This window comes from Megalobrama amblycephala, linkage group LG1 (assembly GCF_018812025.1).
Source record: "Megalobrama amblycephala isolate DHTTF-2021 linkage group LG1, ASM1881202v1, whole genome shotgun sequence".
NCBI lineage: Eukaryota > Metazoa > Chordata > Actinopteri > Cypriniformes > Xenocyprididae > Megalobrama > Megalobrama amblycephala.
In genome coordinates, this window is record NC_063044.1 from 11,987,017 (window position 1) to 12,004,645 (window position 17,629).

General features: G+C 38.9%; 2 protein-coding genes and 1 pseudogene across 4 annotated transcripts in view; all 3 read left to right on the forward strand.

Moving 5' to 3' along the window:
• LOC125263108 overlaps nt 1-2,294 on the forward strand; it is a 39,005-nt gene extending 36,711 nt beyond the window's left edge. For all 3 annotated transcript variants that reach the window (XM_048182005.1, XM_048181994.1, XM_048182013.1), the window contains one exon: nt 874-2,294. In XM_048182005.1, the coding sequence (XP_048037962.1) occupies nt 874-1,421 (548 nt within the window). In that variant the 3' untranslated portion in view covers nt 1,422-2,294. The remainder of the gene's footprint in view (nt 1-873) is intronic.
• Nucleotides 2,295-5,685: 3,391 nt separating this feature from the next.
• Nucleotides 5,686-16,764, forward strand: LOC125249497 (transmembrane protein 235). Its single transcript, XM_048161803.1, has 4 exons — nt 5,686-6,410; nt 7,210-7,287; nt 7,860-7,997; nt 15,868-16,764. Exons 1-4 carry the CDS (start codon nt 6,230-6,232, stop codon nt 16,140-16,142), a joined length of 672 nt encoding a protein of 223 aa, XP_048017760.1. The 5' UTR covers nt 5,686-6,229; the 3' UTR covers nt 16,143-16,764.
• On the forward strand, nt 13,185-13,301 carry LOC125250786 (annotated as a pseudogene).
• Nucleotides 16,765-17,629: the final 865 nt, after the last annotated feature.

Genomic DNA, 17,629 nt, shown 5'->3' on the forward strand with positions numbered 1-17,629 from the left:
ACCTAGAATACCCTAGCAACCGCATAGGAACACTCTAGAAACCACTCAGAATACCCTAGCAACTGCATAGGACCACACTAGCAACCACCTAGAATACCCTAGCAACCGCCTAGAATACCCTAGCAACCGTATAGTAACACTCTAGAAACCACTCAGAATACCCTAGCAACCATATAGGAACACACTAGCAACCACCTAGAATACCCTAGCAACCATATAGGAACACTCTAGAAACCACTCAGAATACCCTAGCAACCACATAGGAACACACTAGCAACCACCTAGAATACCCTAGCAACTGCATAGGAACACTCTAGAAACCACTCAGAATACCCTAGCAACCGCATAGGAACACACTAGCAACCACCTAGAATACCCTAGCAACCATATAGGAACACTCTAGAAACCACTCAGAATACCCTAGCAACCGCATAGGAACACTCTAGAAACCACTCAGAATACCCTAGCAACCGCATAGGAACACACTAGCAACCACCTAGAATACCCTAGCAACCGCATAGGAACACTCTAGAAACCACTCAGAATACCCTAGCAACCGCATAGGAACACACTAGCAACCACCTAGAATACCCTAGCAACCGCATAGGAACACTCTAGAAACCACTCAGAATACCCTAGCAACCGCATAGGAACACACTAGCAACCACCTAGAATACCCTAGCAACCGCATAGCAACACTCTAGAATCAATCTCTCTCTCAATCTGTTTCATTTCCTTCAAAATCTTCAAACTTTAATCTTTAAACTTCTTCAGTTTTTCTGCTCAGAGTTTCTCTTGACAATCTTTATAATAATATAATATTATTGATAATATAATATAATATATCTTTGTAAATGTTGTTCTTGTGTTCAGACGCCTGTGATCTCACACTGGATCCAAACACAGTGAACCCTGAACTCGTTCTGTCTGAGGAGAACAGGAAGGTGACGCGTGTGGGACAGTATCAGTCGTATCCTGATCATCCAGAGAGATTTGATGGGTGGAATAATCGTCAGGTTCTGTGTGGAGAGACTCTGACTGGACGCTGTTACTGGGAGGCTGAATGGAGTGGAAATAATACTGAAATATCAGTGTCTTATAAAGGAATCAAGAGGAAAGGAGGGAGTGACTGTTGGTTTGGATGTAATGAGAAGTCCTGGAGTCTGTCCTGCTCTGATCACAGATTCACTGTCCGTCACAATAATAAGGAAACTGTCGTATCTTCTTCTTCAGTCAGTAAGAGAGCAGGAGTGTTTGTGGACGTGTCGGCCGGCACTCTGTCCTTCTACAGCGTCTCTGACACACACACACTCACACACTTACACACATTCACACACACATTCACTGATCAACCCCTCTGTGCTGGATTTAGAGTTCCTTATAACTCTTCAGTGTCTCTGTGTCACATTAAACAACACTGACTGACACAATAATATTTATACTGTGTGTTAATATAAATTTTAACTGAACTGCTTGAATACTTTGTGTAACTGAAGCTGAATTGAGTGAAATTAAACCTGAAAACATCAATTTAACTCAAATCTCTTTAATTTAATGTAATTTTAACACTGAACTTGTTTCGGTTGTGAAGGATGAGGAGGATCAAGAATCCAGTTTCAGCAGTTTATTTACAAAAACAATCAAAGATGATCCACACTGAAATTCAGACCAGAAACAGGAACAAAATCCAAAGACTGGGAGAAGGACAGGGTTCAAGTTCAGGTTTCCATGGGAACAAACCAGATCTAGTTAGAGTTACAGAAACACAGAAACTCTAAATAAATCAACAAGCAGCTCAACATCAGTGTTTTCTGCTCATCCTCCACAGAAACAGACTCGACTCTTCACTGGAGACACACAAAACTCAGACAACAAACATTTTTTGAGTTTGATGAATCAGTTCATAACTTTAATCTTTTATCAATGTTGTAAACATCTCTGTCTCATCTTGTTTGAGTAATAAATGAAAGAGTTCATCTTCTGTCATCTATTGTTCATCTTCTCCTGTTGTTTTAGGCTTTGACTAAAACAACTGTTTTCAGACTCTGTTAAGAGTTTTTGTATAAACTAATATAAAGTGTGTCATAAATGAACAATTATTATTGATCAGCTTCATTCATATGATGTGTTTCTGCTGGACTGTTCAACTCTCTCCAGACTGATGAGCTCCTGATCAATGTTCCTCTTTATCTGGTATTTAGAGGAAAATGCCTGATTTTTTATAATTTGAGTCACTTTTCAAAAGTTGATAAAAGTTGCCAAATGGATTGCATGTTATAAACAGCTAAATTTGTTATTTTATTAAAAAAAAAAAAAAAAAAAATGTTGAGGTTGTCTTAAATTGTATCAACAGAATAGTGTTGTCAGCGCTGCTCAGACGACAGTGACCTCTGGTGGTGAAGAGAGTGAGCCGCAGCTTCAGATTAGTGTCTCTCTACCGATATTATTCCTCACTTGTATCTCGTTCACAGACATTATTCTCAGTGTGATCGAGACCTAAACAGGCTATACCCCTAATAAAAGAACCCCACATTTTACTCCCGGTAGCAGGCTTTCAACTAAAAAAATGTTAAGGTAGTCTGAAAAGTTGTTAAATCTATCAACACAATAGCTGTTGTCAGCGCTGCTCAGGCGACAGTGACCTCTGGTGGTGAGGAGAGTGAGCCGCAGCTTCAGATCTTACAGTATTTGAGTCTCTCCTGATATTATATTATTCCTCACTTGTATCTCGTTCACAGGCATTATTTTCTGTAAAGATGTTTTTGAACTAGATTTTTGTGACAAGCACCGTACAAAACATTTAACTTCAAGATGTTTGTAGCAAATCATAATGTAATAAAACACATCTCACATTTCTCTAATATTGGGTAGAAAGTTACACTGCAAAGTCAATACAATGTAAATAATAAATTCCAGAGAATATTTTAATGAATTGCTTTAATGATAAATATGTATAAAAGGCCATTAATAATATCATGTTCTTTTAGCTTCATTACATGTACTTTTATGCATTTGGCAGATGATTTTATTAAAAATGACTTATATTGTATTCAAAGTACATTTGATCAGTTTGTTCATTTCCTGGAATTTAATCCCATGATCTCGGCATTTCCAGAAGAAATCTTTACTGTTTATTCACAGGACAATTTCTGCTGGATCACATCAAATCTAAGTAACAAAACACACATATACAATAAAATAATAAACACAAACTATATAGCGCTGTATAACAAGGTACATGCTTTATTGAGAACATTATTATTTACTATATTAAACTGTCTAAATGTTAATGTTGAAAATAAAAGGTTTCACTTTTACACAGACGATACTGTCATCTATTGTTCTGCTTCTACAAAACAACAAGCTCTGGTGATTTACAATCTGCTTTTGATATTATTAAACATAAATAATATACTTTAAATAATATACTTTATACTTTAAAGCTGGTTTGAGAAAACAATATTTGTTGAATTTTATGTCAAATTCCAGAACTTCACAGAACATTATAGTTTCTTTGCTCTTCAGACATAGAAATTGATCACATTAGTGTCTGAATATAAATATCTGAATCATAACTGATGAAACATTACAGTTTAGTTCATTTATTATTTGAAACAAAATTAAAGGAGAAGCTATGGTTTCATTTTAGAAATAAGTTTTGCTTCAAACACACCTGCCTCTTATTTCATGTAAGTATTTACAAACAAAACTGCATTTGATAGAGAAGATCTGAATCTTTTACACTCTTGAGTTTAGAGGCTCAGTGTCGCCTGTAGAGGGAGGAATTTAACCCTCTATGGGACGAAATCACAGTTAGAAAAAATAATGACTTTATATTTTAATTTACATATATTTATGGCTAAAATCATTTTTCAAAATATTTTTTTTTTAATTTGACCTTTGAACTTTTTTTTAGAATTTGTCATGTATAACTGACAATGTCCTATTAGGGTGAATAATTTGGTAACACTTTATAATAACTCACGCTATGAAGCATTAGTTAAGCATTAGTAAATGGTTAATTCATCATTTATTAAACATTAATTGACATTATTAAGTAGTTTATAAATACAGCTATAAATGCTTTGTTCTTGATTTATAAGCATATCTATAGTGTGTTTAATAATTGTATTTTCATACTTTATTAATGATCAATTTATCATTTCTAAATTATGTATTACATTATTCACAAACCAGTTATTTAGGAGTTGTCAGTGGTTCATAAGATCATTTAGGAAGTGTAAGTAAATGATTAATAAAATCTTATTATTTAGACATATAGTATTAGTTACTTAGTGTGTTAATAAATGCTTTATTAACGCATATTCCTAGTGTCAAATCTACCTCAGTACTAACTTAAAAACATTAGAGAACAGCAGTGCAGAAGATCACTGAATCTTTAAATGTCATTTAGAAAAGCTTTACAAAGCATAAAGTCGTCACTTTAGATGAGCTCACAAAAATAGTTAACTGACTGCTTCTAAATGTTTTATAATTACCTGAATTAATCATGAATTGCAGTAGGAATATGTGTTAATAAAGCATTTACACACTAACTATTACTATATATCTAAATAATAAGATGTATAAATGTAAATATAGTTTATTAATCATTTACTTACACTTCCTAAATGATCTTATGAACCACTGACAACTCCTAAATAACTGGTTTGTAAATAATGTAATATTTAATTTAGAAATGATAAATTGATCATTAATAAAGTATGAAAATACAATTATTAAACACATTATAGATATGCTTATAAATCAAGAACAAATCATTTATAGCTGTATTTATAAATTGCTTATTATTGTCTATTAATGCTTTATAAATGATGAATTAACTATTTACTAATGCTTAACTAATGCGTCATAGCGTGTAATTATTATAAAGTGTTAACAATAATTTTTTGGCAAATTTGGCAATATGCACACATTCAAATGCATTTTCACTATCTGAAAAGTAATGAAAAGCTCTCAGTGTTTCAAAAAAAACATTCAAAAGCTTTATTAACATTTCATTTCAGCTTGTGCTGCTATTTCATTTGGAACAAAATGTCAAAAACTCAACACAAATTCAGAAACAGCTTCACTGCCTGGAATGTCTTAGTATTTAAAAAAAAAAAAAAAAACATTAAAACAATCTCTAACATTGTTTCTTTCTTGGAATTTCAAATCAGTGATTGTAGCTCAAGTGCTCAAAGCAACAAGACTCTTCTTTTCCAGTATAGTCCACACTTTCAACACGTAACTCAATCTTGATTCTTGACCTGTTTAGTCATCATCCCCCCCAAATGAGGGATCCCAAAAATAGCAATAGCAAAAAGGCTATTATACTGCCTGCCAGTAATGCACAACAGTGCAGTTATACAGAAAAAAATCTATCCCCTAATAGGACTTTGTCATTTATGCATAACATACATATATATTTTGGTATTTGAGTAATTGCATTTAATGCAAAATGTGCATTAAAAATGGCCAAAAATGTTTGGATATACAATGATTTTTTTTTTTTTTTTTTTTTTTTTTTGCGTCATTTATAAATGAGAGGCACCATAGAGGGTTAAAATTTAGAATGTGAGAAATAATCAAACTGTTACATGATCCTGGACTCTTGTGTGTTTTTGTTTGTTAAAAAAAAAAAAAAAATATTTCAAAGTTTATTCAGACTATTATTTTTTTTCCATCAAAAAATATACTTAACTTTGATTTAAAAAAAAAAAAAAATCCAGAAAACAACACTTAATATCTTAATATTTAAGAATGTTTATATTAGTAGGTAAAATAAATTGTGTGCATTTTTTCACCTGTTGAAATGAGGAATGTTCTCTTTCCTGGTTAACAAGCTATATATAATATAGGCCACTATATACAGATGAATGTATTTACAAAAGAAGAAGAAACGAGCTCGTCTCTGAGGAGAGCGAATGAAGCACAGTGAGTGATCGCAGCTGAAACTGAGGAGAGAGAATCATGTGGATTCAGAGGATCTGCTCTCACTCCAGATACAGCTGTGCAGGAGAGATGATGAAGACAGGAAAATCCCAAACTGTTTCATTCATCCAGCATGTGCTGAGAGCTGATTCTTCCTTCACCCTGGACACAACTGGAGTAATGAAGACAGAATGATGTGCTTTAATGTGTTTGAACGAAACTCTCCGGGCTTCAGAGGAACTGAATGGCAGTAACAGGCGCTCAAATTCAATGAATCATAAGAGGATTTGATGCGATGAAAATGAACTTTGGGACAGTTGTCATCAGTGCGGGTCTGTGCGGGCTGCTCAGCTTCATCCTGCTCGCCGTGTCCATCGCCACTGATTACTGGTACATTATAGATGTGGATGAAGGGAAGAACTCCAGCCTGGAATACAGCAGCTCCCACTCCGGACTCTGGAGGATTTATGAAGAAGGTGAGATGATCCACACACAACTCCAGCTTAGTTTCATGTCCGATTTATTCTGTAGCTGTTGGACACATTTAATTTCTTCCAATAATGTGTAAATCTGGACTAATTCCTCAGTTAGTTGCTGTAAACAAATATACATATATGAATATACATTTAAAATTGAGGCTAAATACTGAGTATTACTGAAGTACATGAACATAATGTGCTTTTTGTTCATGACCATATTTATGAGTCAACATACATACATTTATACATACATTTTATATTTAGGTGTTACCACATTTCTCCCTTCTCTTACTGTTTAGCTCGTCATTTCATGTGCTTCATTAAATTAAAGTATTTTAATCTCATTTTAATAGCAGCATATAAAGTGGCAAATGGTTTCATGGCTGGAAAGAAAGTTATTTCTCAAATGTTCACAGATTCAGTCCTCCATTATGTTCATAATTAATGTCTCGTTCAGATCTGAAGCTGTTTCTCGGCACTAGAGACTATTAAAAAGAGAAGCAGTTCATCACAGGACTGTAAATGTTTAATGTTACACACATTGTGATAACAGTTACTGAATCTGTCGTATGAAAGGACTGTTTTCACTCTAACTGCTGTAAAGATTATTTCTTCCTCAAACACAAATGCTGCTTTTCCTTTTAAGAAAAGAAACCTTTAAATGCTGTGTGTTTATGGCTTGAACTCATAGGCTGTAATAGATGAGATTGTCATGAAAACTGATTCTCAGGCAGCTGTGTGAAGAATAATGAGTGTTTCCAGCTTTGACTCGACTGGTGTTTCAATGTCACCACAGGAGAGAACAGCAGTTATCATGACATCTCGTTCTACACGGACACCTCCGACCACACGGAGCAGGAGAAGCACCTTTTGAGTGAGTCTCTGAAAGCCATCGACACATTAACCACAATCAGAGAATGACACTGGGAATAATAGGCTTGTTATGTGTGGTTAGTGTTTTCTCCGTCTCTTTAAGAGCTTTATTCCCAGCAACACATTCAACCGTCCCGACCATCACTGGCCACCCTCATTATGAGGAAGATTGTCCAATTATCAGAGCTGATGGTCTTTGATTATAATGTCACAGTAGGGGGTGTGCGATATTGACCAAAAACTATATTGACTATAACTTAACATCATATTGAAATGTAAGACAAAAACTCATATTGGGCTTGATTTTTGAGGTCAGTATTCACTCTTAATATGTGTTTTTGCTTGCTTTTTGTAAAGTGAGGGACATACTCATTAATGTCAGCTTCCACACGGTTGAAACAACAATTACGATATTATCGTAGACGATACATATGATTCAATATTATTGTACACACTCCTAGTGGTCACTCGTTCAAACTCACTGAAACTGAAAGGACAAACTGGCCCCTGAACTCCAGCTCTCTTTAAACTCTTGAGTTTGTGGCATGTAATAAAGGCTTGTGTGTCTCTCAGACTTGCACAGGGTCATAGTGGTCCTGCTGCCACTCAGTCTGGTGCTGCTGGTGTTTGGGGGCATCTTCGGTCTGGTGGCGTCTTTGGCTCAGAGCTGCTCTCTCCTCACCTGCATCGCTGCTTACTTCCTCATCTGCAGTGAGTGTCATTAACATCCACATCAGACATCGACAGATAGAGCTGAAATGACAAGAGGTCTCAGTGGAGTTTGTGTTGTTGTGTACAGGTCAGTGAGAGATGTGTTTCAGGACTCAGTCAATGCCACACATGGATATAAATCACAATGGGAAAGAAAGAAAACACAAATGTCAGGCGCTCCAGCTAAATGCAGCTGTTAGGTGAACTGGACACACACAGAGAGGGTTTAAATAGATGTGGAGGTTTTTAGCTCAATAATAAACAAAGCCTGCAGTGATGAATAGTAATGCAATCAGCAGATTTTACAGAAAGGTTTCTACATTTAATGCTCCTATGTCTGTAAAGGTGTTAAACTATAATAAAAATAACAGGATTTGATCATATCTTTAATGACGTAATTAATTCACACACTCATTACACTGTCACAGCATCACTATAACATCAATCATGATTGCTACAGTATTTCACATGAGTTGTTGTAGAGCACATTGTAATTTAAGTGGGAATTGCTGTACATCTACAGGCTTTTTTGTCAATGTTCATTCTGTCCTCAATATTAATGTGATAGTATTATTGGTTATGTTTGTTATGATGATGATGGCGTGTAGTTTTGCAGCACTGTAACAGCTGCTTGTGTTTCAGCCTGAGCACAACAGAAAACTGAAGAGCAGGTGAATTAAGGGAGGGATGGAGCAGAGAAAATGACTAGGATCTGCACTGAGGTCACCACAGACCATCACAGCTTTTTATTTGTGTTCTTGTTTTCAGTCCTGTTGAATGAAGCTCCTGAGATCATCATTAACCTTCCCCAGAACAATGTTACAGAAGGATGTGTACATGTGAACTTTGCACAGCTTTCTATGTTAGTATAGTTTAGTGTGCTTATCTAGTTGCATTTATTATTGCTGATGTAAATTACTGCAGTATTTGGGGCAGTGAGGACTGAAAATACACGATTGATGGATTGGAGTAAAACAGTCTCACAGGAGTTTACATGAGTGATCCCATCTGTAAACATAGCACTTTTCTTCACAAAAACACGGAAATGAGCATCCCTCTGGAATACAGAGACATGACAGAGAGGAAGATGGTGATGGTGTTTCCATCTGCTCTCTCCTCACACACATTTGCTGTTCTCCAACTCTCACAAAACGTGAATTGCAGCCTCACGTCTCCTTTCACAACACTGATGAATCCTGCAGCAGCAGCACCTAATCAAATACATCTCAAAGCACCTCTCGAATGTCTGGAATTCTTGTGTTGATAAATTCATTTAAGCCAGAAGTGCATCATCAGACATTGTGTCTCTTTCGCTCAGTTCAGCTCTCTTCTGACACACTCAGTCAGTCTGTAACACTGTGAGTGTTGCTTTTTTTATAAAGAGCAGCTCATGACCTCCCGGGTGTTTGTGCTTCTGAGAGCTGCTTCATCTTTCTGGGTTTAAAACTTCTCTCCAGATCAGACAGATACACCATAGTGAGAAAAGTGTTCTTAATTGTAATGAGTTAAGTATTGAATTAATTAAATGGTTAGTTCAGCCAAAAATGAAAATTCTATCATTAATTATATGTTGATCCAAACCTGTCGATCCAAACCTCTTCGTTCATCCTTGGAACGCAAATATATAGGAGATATCTGCCCTCCAATATACTGCACCACAATTACCACTTTTAAGGCTCAGAAAGGTTGTAACGACATTGTTAAAATAGTCCATGTGACTACAGTGGTTTAAACTTAATTTTATGAAGCAATGAAAATACTTTTTGTGTACAAAAAAAAAAAGAGACTTTATTCAATATATTCTTCTCTTCCATGTCAGTCTCCTACGCATTTGATGTATTAAATACAGTGCAACATTTAAGGGGTTCCAAGTCAATATTTTTGTTTGTTTTTTGTGCACAAAAAGTATTATTGTCGCTTGTAACAATGTAACAGCTTTACTTACATAAAGACCATGCTGGACATTGAGAGGAATGAAGGACCATGGATGAGACGCTGGAGGGTTGAGCCATTGAAAAGCCAACTGAGAGTGGAGCCAGGGAAAAGACAACTGAGGGAGGACCCAGGAAGGAGACATCTCAGGAAGGCAACAACTGAGGGAAGAGCTAGGGAGCATCTCAGAGAAGAGCACAGACAAAGGTCCATGGCAGAACTGATGGAAGGAGGAGCCAGGATGGAGTGGAGCTGGGAGTGGTAGAGACCGAGGCATGACAAAGACCTGGGGTGACACCGCAGGTGAGGAGGGTTGAGGTGGAGCTGCAGGCTACTGGGACCAAGGTGGAGATGGGGGCTAGGGTGGGGTCGTTGGGACTGAAGACAATCTGAGGGAAGGAGTATCCCGGCAGAGCCAGAGGGACGAAGTGTAGCTGGAGACTCTGAAATCTGAAGTAGACCCAGAGCAACAATTGACCAAGGTGAAGCCAGAGGGACGAGGGAGTCCAGCCATGGACCATGGAAGAGCACAGTGAGCATGGAGCTGATGGGTCTGAAGGTGGACTCTGGGGGTCGGAGGCCAAGTGGAGCTAGGGAATCAACACACTAGAGCTGGAGACCTGAAAGCCAAAGGAGGATCTAAGCAGCTGGGCAGAACCACTGAAGGAGGATCCGAGGGGCTGAAAGAAGCCTAATGCCGACCAGTGGTGACAAAAGAGACTTGAGGCTGGGCAGAACCAGCAGCGCCGAAAGAGACTTGAGGTTGAGCCGGACCCGCAGTGACGAAGGAGAGTTGAGGCTGAGTAAGGCCAGAGGCGCCAAAGGTGACTTAAGGCTAGGCGGGACCGGCAATGACGAAGGAGATTAGAAGTTGGAGGAGACCAGCGAAGGAGACAGGGTTTGGAAGTGGGAGGGGATCTGGGAATCAAGGAGGTCACCAGGAGAGGAATAGGCTTACATGGGAGGATGAATAGAACTCCATTTGCACTCCCTCAGGGATGGGCATGGATACCGGATCACACACATGGTCAGACATAGCAGACATGAGCTCTGGGTCTATGGTGGGCTCTGATTTACTGTCTAATCACATAGTGAGTACAGGTTTGAGATTGGGACGGACGATGGCTCTGGCTCAAGCTAGTCAGACTAGGCTTCAGGTCTGCAGGGCTTTGGGTCTTTGGCAGGCATAGGCACTGGTTCTGGGTCAATGCATGAAGCATGAAGAGGTGTGGGGAAGGACTAGGAGGAGTTCGGAGGTGGGTGGGGTTACTGTAACGAGGTTTGATGATGACAGGACTGGCAGCATTTGGAAAAGCCCACTCCAAAAACAGGTCTTTAACTCCCTGAGGTCTGAAAACGCGCCGGCGTGTTTTGCAGGATTTTTTTCACATTACAAAACAGACTTAAAATACTCTGTCATTTCTTGTCATAGAGATATAAGTAATATATCAATTGAAACTATAGAATGTCTTCTTTTATTTGTGTACACTCAGAGTAAAAACACAATGTTGTGCTTTTTGTAAAATAAAGAAAACTAACATGATGCATGATCTCTCCTCTCCCTCTGAACGAAGTCCAATCTGATAGCTCTCAGAAAATGAACTGTAACTTATGAATACTAATGACAAAAAAAATGACACTTACGTCTAAAGAAACGTTGAAATGTCAGGTTTTAAATCGTGCAAGTCAAATCGAAAACAAACATTCTGTGTTTATGTAATCTGTATGAAAAGAGAGCCATGTCAGAAGTCTGTGATTCAGCTCATTACCCGCTAATGCGGCCACGCCCACGGAGCCAGCGCTATTCAGAGGCAAATTCAGAGGCAATACATGCATTCATCATCTCAATCGTGTATTTATTGTCTTGAAAAGTGTTTATTTGGATGTTAAAGCAATGGTTAGCGATCTCTAGAAGACATGCCGTTAGTTCCTAGTTCCTCTTCTTCTTTAGAATAATTTGTGGACTAAATGTGCACAGAGAGCGCCCTCCGGCTGCAAGTATGAATTAAAAACACAATTCCTGAAATGTCCTCTTCTTCTTTAGAATAATTTGTGGACTAAAGGAGTACAGAGAGCGCCCTCCGGCTGCAAGTATGAATTGAAAACACAGTATCCAGCACTCATAGTGATGACAATAAATATTACTTCTCAGTATAGAAAATTGACATAAATATATAAGAATCCATCAATATTTCTCCAAATGTGCATGCTTTTAAGCTAAAAGCCTATATGAAATGCCATAGAGGTAACATAATTGTTCAGACACTCACAGAAATACATTATATTTTAAAGAATATAATAGAATACCATTATTTTAAATTGTAATAATATTTCACAGTATTGCTGTTTATGATGAGCTGAGACATTATTACAGAGGGTTTTTTCCACAGCCTACCTGACTGAAAGGCCTCATTAATATGCAAGTCATTTCAGGTCATTATTATGTGATTCTTTTGTATTCTCAGGTGTAAATAGCCCATTATTCATGCAGATTCACGCCTCCACGCATACTGTGTTTCTTGACAAAAAGTGTCTTACAAAAACTAAATCAAGATATTGTTTTATATGAAGGAGTAGGCAGCATAATTTTTACATAATTCTGAAGCAAAAACTCTAGTCTACAACCTCCAATACCCAAAAGTGAACACAGATTTAATATACTTTTTTTGGCCTTATTTCAGTGACTTAAGTTTTTTGTTTTTTCAATAACCACGCATAAACATTATTCCTTCAAAAATACAAACATGTACATACATGTTCCTCACATATTATTGTAGCATAGTTTGTGCTGAATACAGTGTAATGACACTTTTGTCATTTATATGTTTATGAACAACTGAAAAAAGCACAAATGTCAGGGCATGTCAAAACTTCTTCAACCCCAAATCAGCCTCGGACTCCAGAGCGTTAAGGTGTATTCGGTCCAGGACACCTGGTGGCTGGGCTCGAGGAACTCCTCCACATATAGTCTTCCAGGGGAAGACCTTGTGCAAGGGAGAGGAGACCCAGATAGCAGCAAAGTATAAGCCCAGATCTGGCCCACCCCTGACATGCGTGGAATGATGATCCGGCCCACATACCATGTGGAATGAACACAAATGTTTTGTTTTTTTTATTGAGAATTAACAAAGGTTTAGATGAGAGAACTGCTGCTGGGTCCATTTATCTAATCTTGTTCTGTCACGGTACAGGCAAGGCATGAGGATCTCAATTGCAGCATATTTACTTGTATTTATAAAACAGAGAAAGCTAGTCACCAGCAGCCATATCACCCTGTAGCCCAAGACTGGTTGCCCACTGAAGCTAAGCAGGGCTGAGCCTGGTTAGTACCTGGATGGGAGACCTCCTGGGAAAACTAGGTTGCTGCTGGAAGAGGTGTTAGTGAGGCCAGCAGGGGGTGCTCACCCTGTGGTCTGTGTGGGTCCTAACGCCCCAGTATAGTGATGGGGACACTATACTGTCAAAAAGCACCGTCCATCAGATGAGGCGTTAAACCGAGGTCCTGACTCTCTGTGGTCGTTAAAAATCCCAGGATGTCCTTTGAAAAGAGTAGGGGCGTAACCCCGACATCCTGGCCCAATTTGCCCATTGGCCTCTGTCCATCATGGCCTCCTAATCATCCCCATATACTGATTGGCTTCATCACTCTGTCTCCTCTCCACCAATAAGCTGTTGTGTGGTGGGCATTCTGGCGCAATATGGCTGCCGTCGCATCATCCAGGTGGATGCTGCACATTGGTGGTGGTTGAGGAGATTCCCCCTTTGATATGTAAAGCGCTTTGAGTGCCCAGAAAAGCGCTATATAAATGTAAGGAATTATTAGGAATTATAGTCAGAAAGCAAAAATCAATGCATCAGTTTCACTAATGCAAAGACAATACTGGACAGTGAGTGGAACTAAACTGGGTGCTTAAATACACAGGAAAGAACAAACAGAATTAAAGCTGCAAGCAGCGATGAAAGGGCCCCTGCACCCATGCCATCGCCACCCAGTGGCTTTAGGAAAGCAGAGCACGGTGGGCAATATGCATTTAAGTATATAAATATTAGAGGACTACGTCAGTCATTTGTATTTGCCACACTTCCTGCTACCAGCTGGTGGCACTATGACTATAACCAAATTTAAGCATGTAGATGTCTTTAGGCCAGGGCACTTATCAAACGTGAAGTTTGAGGCAGATTAGACATTGTATGCTAGAATTACAACAACTTACTGTTTCATGATGATAATAGCATGCTTTAGCACTCAGTTAAGTGTTGCCAGCATGTTTTAGAATGTTTGTAGCATGTTTAGCACTCAATTGCATATTTTAGTATGTTGTTAGTGCATCACAGTGTTTTAAACATTTCACTTCCTGTTGCCAATGGGTGGCGCTATTACTATACCTGAATAATGTCATGTAGATGTATTCAGGGCAGGACTCTTCTCAAACATGTAAAGTTTGGGGCAGATTGGACATTGTATGCCTGAGTTACAACAGCTTCCTGTTTCATGGTGAAACATCAAATTTGTAAGGCCACCACAGACACGCGCTTCAGCGAAAACTCAAGGTCTTCACAATTTAATGTCGCAAAGGCCTTTAGATTAGACTGACCAAATATGATGTTGATCTGATTAAAGCTCTAGGAGGAGTTCGTTAAAGTACAAAGTCTGGAAATGGCAAAAACTGCAAAGATTTTGCAGAGAAAATTCAAAATATCTTACTTACTCATGGATTTTCAGATTTTTCTCCCAGGGACTTTTTTGTAGGTATTGGGCTGTTACATGAGTGTACTGAATTTCATACTTGTATGTTAAACATAGCTTGAAGGGCACTTAATTGAATTTTTTTAGGTGGTGCTATCGAGCCATTTTGATACCTCATTCTGAAACCCGTATCAGAAATCATATTTTCACAACTTCTGATGTATGTGCAAAGTTTCATGAGTTTTCAAGCATGTTTAGGCCCTCAAAAATGTGATTCATTTCGGAGAAGAAGAAGAATAAAACGAGCAATTACAATAGGGTCCTCACACCATCGGTGCTCGGGCCCTAATAAGAAACAGGTGCACAAAGCAATCAGTAACCATGACAACAAACAAGGGCATAATCAGTAACCTGGGAAACTGAAAAGAAGAGGGAAAATGGGGAACAAATGAAGCAAGGGAGGTGACTACTGTCTGTTTTGACTGTCGCTCTCTCTGACAAGCACAGAAGCAAACCCTGTTGTTATTAGTTGTGTCAGTTCATTTTTTCATTTATCTTCTTGAAAGAAGAATGCATTGTTGATCAGAAAATCTGACCTGGAAATGAGTAGAAACAGCTAGATGTCTGAAAAATTATGTTTAACTGCAGAGCAGCTCTCCTCTGTTCTTCCTGTTATATATTCTGAGTGATTGTGAAAGGTCAGAGCTCCTCTGAGCTTCATGTAAGTGGGTTAATTATGGTAATAATGACTGAGTTCATGACGGTTCCCTCAAACATGCTCTTCTCTCCTTTCTTATTAATAGTCTTTCCACTAGCCTGTGTCACCATCATATTCTGTGCTTGTGAACTGCTTATTCTCACTGTAAATGAAAGACTCACACACTTATCCCAGTCAAGATTTTGTATCTACAATGGGACCTGTGTTCAGGACCATTGTTTGAACTGATGGAACCCAGGATGGGTTTTCATGGGGCGTGTTCCTACTGCACCAGTTTTAACAATATTCATGTTGATTAAAATGTCCAAAGAGTAACTTAAAGTATTTACATATTTACAAGGAAAGAGGCAGCATAATTGTGCAGGAATCACATTGGCAGATAATAGTGTATCAAATATCCTTGTGAAAATGTAGTACACTTTAGCATATTTTCAAAAAAGAATACTTGGAAATAATATCTCTTTTGCTGTCAGGTTGTTTTGTGAGCTGAAGTGTGTTGTGAATGGAGTGTAATGACTGCTCTTTGTGCACAGGTCTGCTGACGGTGTCTGGTGTGAGCATCTATATCAGTTACTCTCAGCAGGCTTTGGAAGAGCTGCAGCTCACGGTGGATGTGGAGTCACTGGCTCACGTCCACATGTCCTTCGGATGGTCTCTGGTCATGGCCTGTCTGTCCTTCTGCCTGGAGCTGCTCACGGGGATCCTGCTCATGCTAGCGGCCCGTCTCATCCAGCGACAGTGCCACCACGAGCCTGCTGCTGTGTTCTCCATGAGCCAGAGTTCACCACAGATGCTGAGACTGCAGTGATGATGATGTTGTCTCCATTCACATGATTTTCATCCACAGTTTGATCAGGAAATGAGTTTGTGCTGCATGTCAAAGTTGAAATGGAGAGTGCCGGGTGGCAAATGAGACAGCTGCATCAATTATTGAAGGAGAGGCTCACTCGAGGACTGCAAAATTTGTCTGCGTCGCTCGACTGTTTCTGTGCGATCACGTTTTCCTCAAGACTTCCAGAAACACGATTTCCTCTGCTCACCAATGTCATGTGTCAAGAGCTCATGGTATATACATGATGAATCAAGCCATTGCAGCTTTTACATGTAGTATCTCTAGACGCACATTTTTTACAGTCAAACAACAAAATACCTGATATTTCATAGTGGTGTATCTGTCAAATAAGCAATGAACAATTTTTGGTAAAAGTATGTGTGTATATATAAAAGTTCAGGGTCAGAAAGATGACACGACTCTTTCAAAAACATTAAAAAAATCTTTCCGACCCCAAACCTTTATAGGAGACCAGGAGGGGACATGTTCAGTTCACTTATGCCAAGTTCAGACTGCACGATTTTCAAAGTAGTCGGGTCACTGTTCTTTTCACACTGCATGACTATCTTGGCCAGCATTCAGTCGCTGCTGTGTTCAAACTGCACGATGGATTGGCGATAGAAGGTTTCACACTGCATGACTTTAAAATAGGAAGAATCGCCGACAACTCTGTCTGGTATGCAAACTACATTTCACAACCAAACACACGCGAGATGTGACAAGGAAACAACGCGATATCACGCGTGCAAGACCGGAGTTATTATTATTAAAAACGGTAGCCCGCAAGAAGCTTGCAATACAAATTGCCTGTGCGCTGATTTGCAGCGAAAACAAGAAAAAGAAAAGAAGAATATGGAGGAGAAAATGGTTGGGGAGACTGTGGATTGTGTGTTCTGCAACGAGAGTTGGAGGTAAATACATAACTTTTAAATGTGCTGCTGTTGCGGATGGTCAAGCAAATGTTTGTGCTTTGGTTCTGTTTGATAGAATTGTAATGTTTATCTGAAACGAAGCCATGCTTGCTGATATTGTGGTCTATAACTCCTCCCCGAACTCCCCGCTGCTCTGTATCTTGCTCTCTCATTGGCTGTCAGTCATCGCCGATGTAGTTTTCAGTCAGAACACTTTTCACACAGCAGGATTTTGAATCACCGACAGGTCCAGATATTTAGCATGCCAAATATCTCACGGCAAATGCCAAATAGATTCTCTCAGATCGCGTCTTTGCTCGTTCACACTGCGTGATTGTCACTCGCGTGAACGAGCACCGATCTGCCTGTGATTTCGGGCATTTGTCGGCGATTTTTCAAAACCTGTCGGCGAGCCAAAATTGGGGCTAAAATCGTGCAGTCTGAACTCGGCTTTAGTTTTGCCGTGGCTACGACATATTAACTGTGATATGTCACGGCTTCTATTCATAATGTATATCAGGGATGGACAACTCCGGTCCTGGAGGGCCAGTA

Coding starts and splice junctions, on each gene's coding strand:
- LOC125249497 (XM_048161803.1), top strand. CDS start 6,230: ATGAAAATGAACTTTGGGACAGTTGTCATCAGTGCGGGTCTGTGCGGG. Junction 6,411..7,209: donor CTGGAGGATTTATGAAGAAG/GTGAGATGATCC, acceptor ATGTCACCACAG/GAGAGAACAGCAGTTATCAT. Junction 7,288..7,859: donor GCAGGAGAAGCACCTTTTGA/GTGAGTCTCTGA, acceptor TGTGTCTCTCAG/ACTTGCACAGGGTCATAGTG.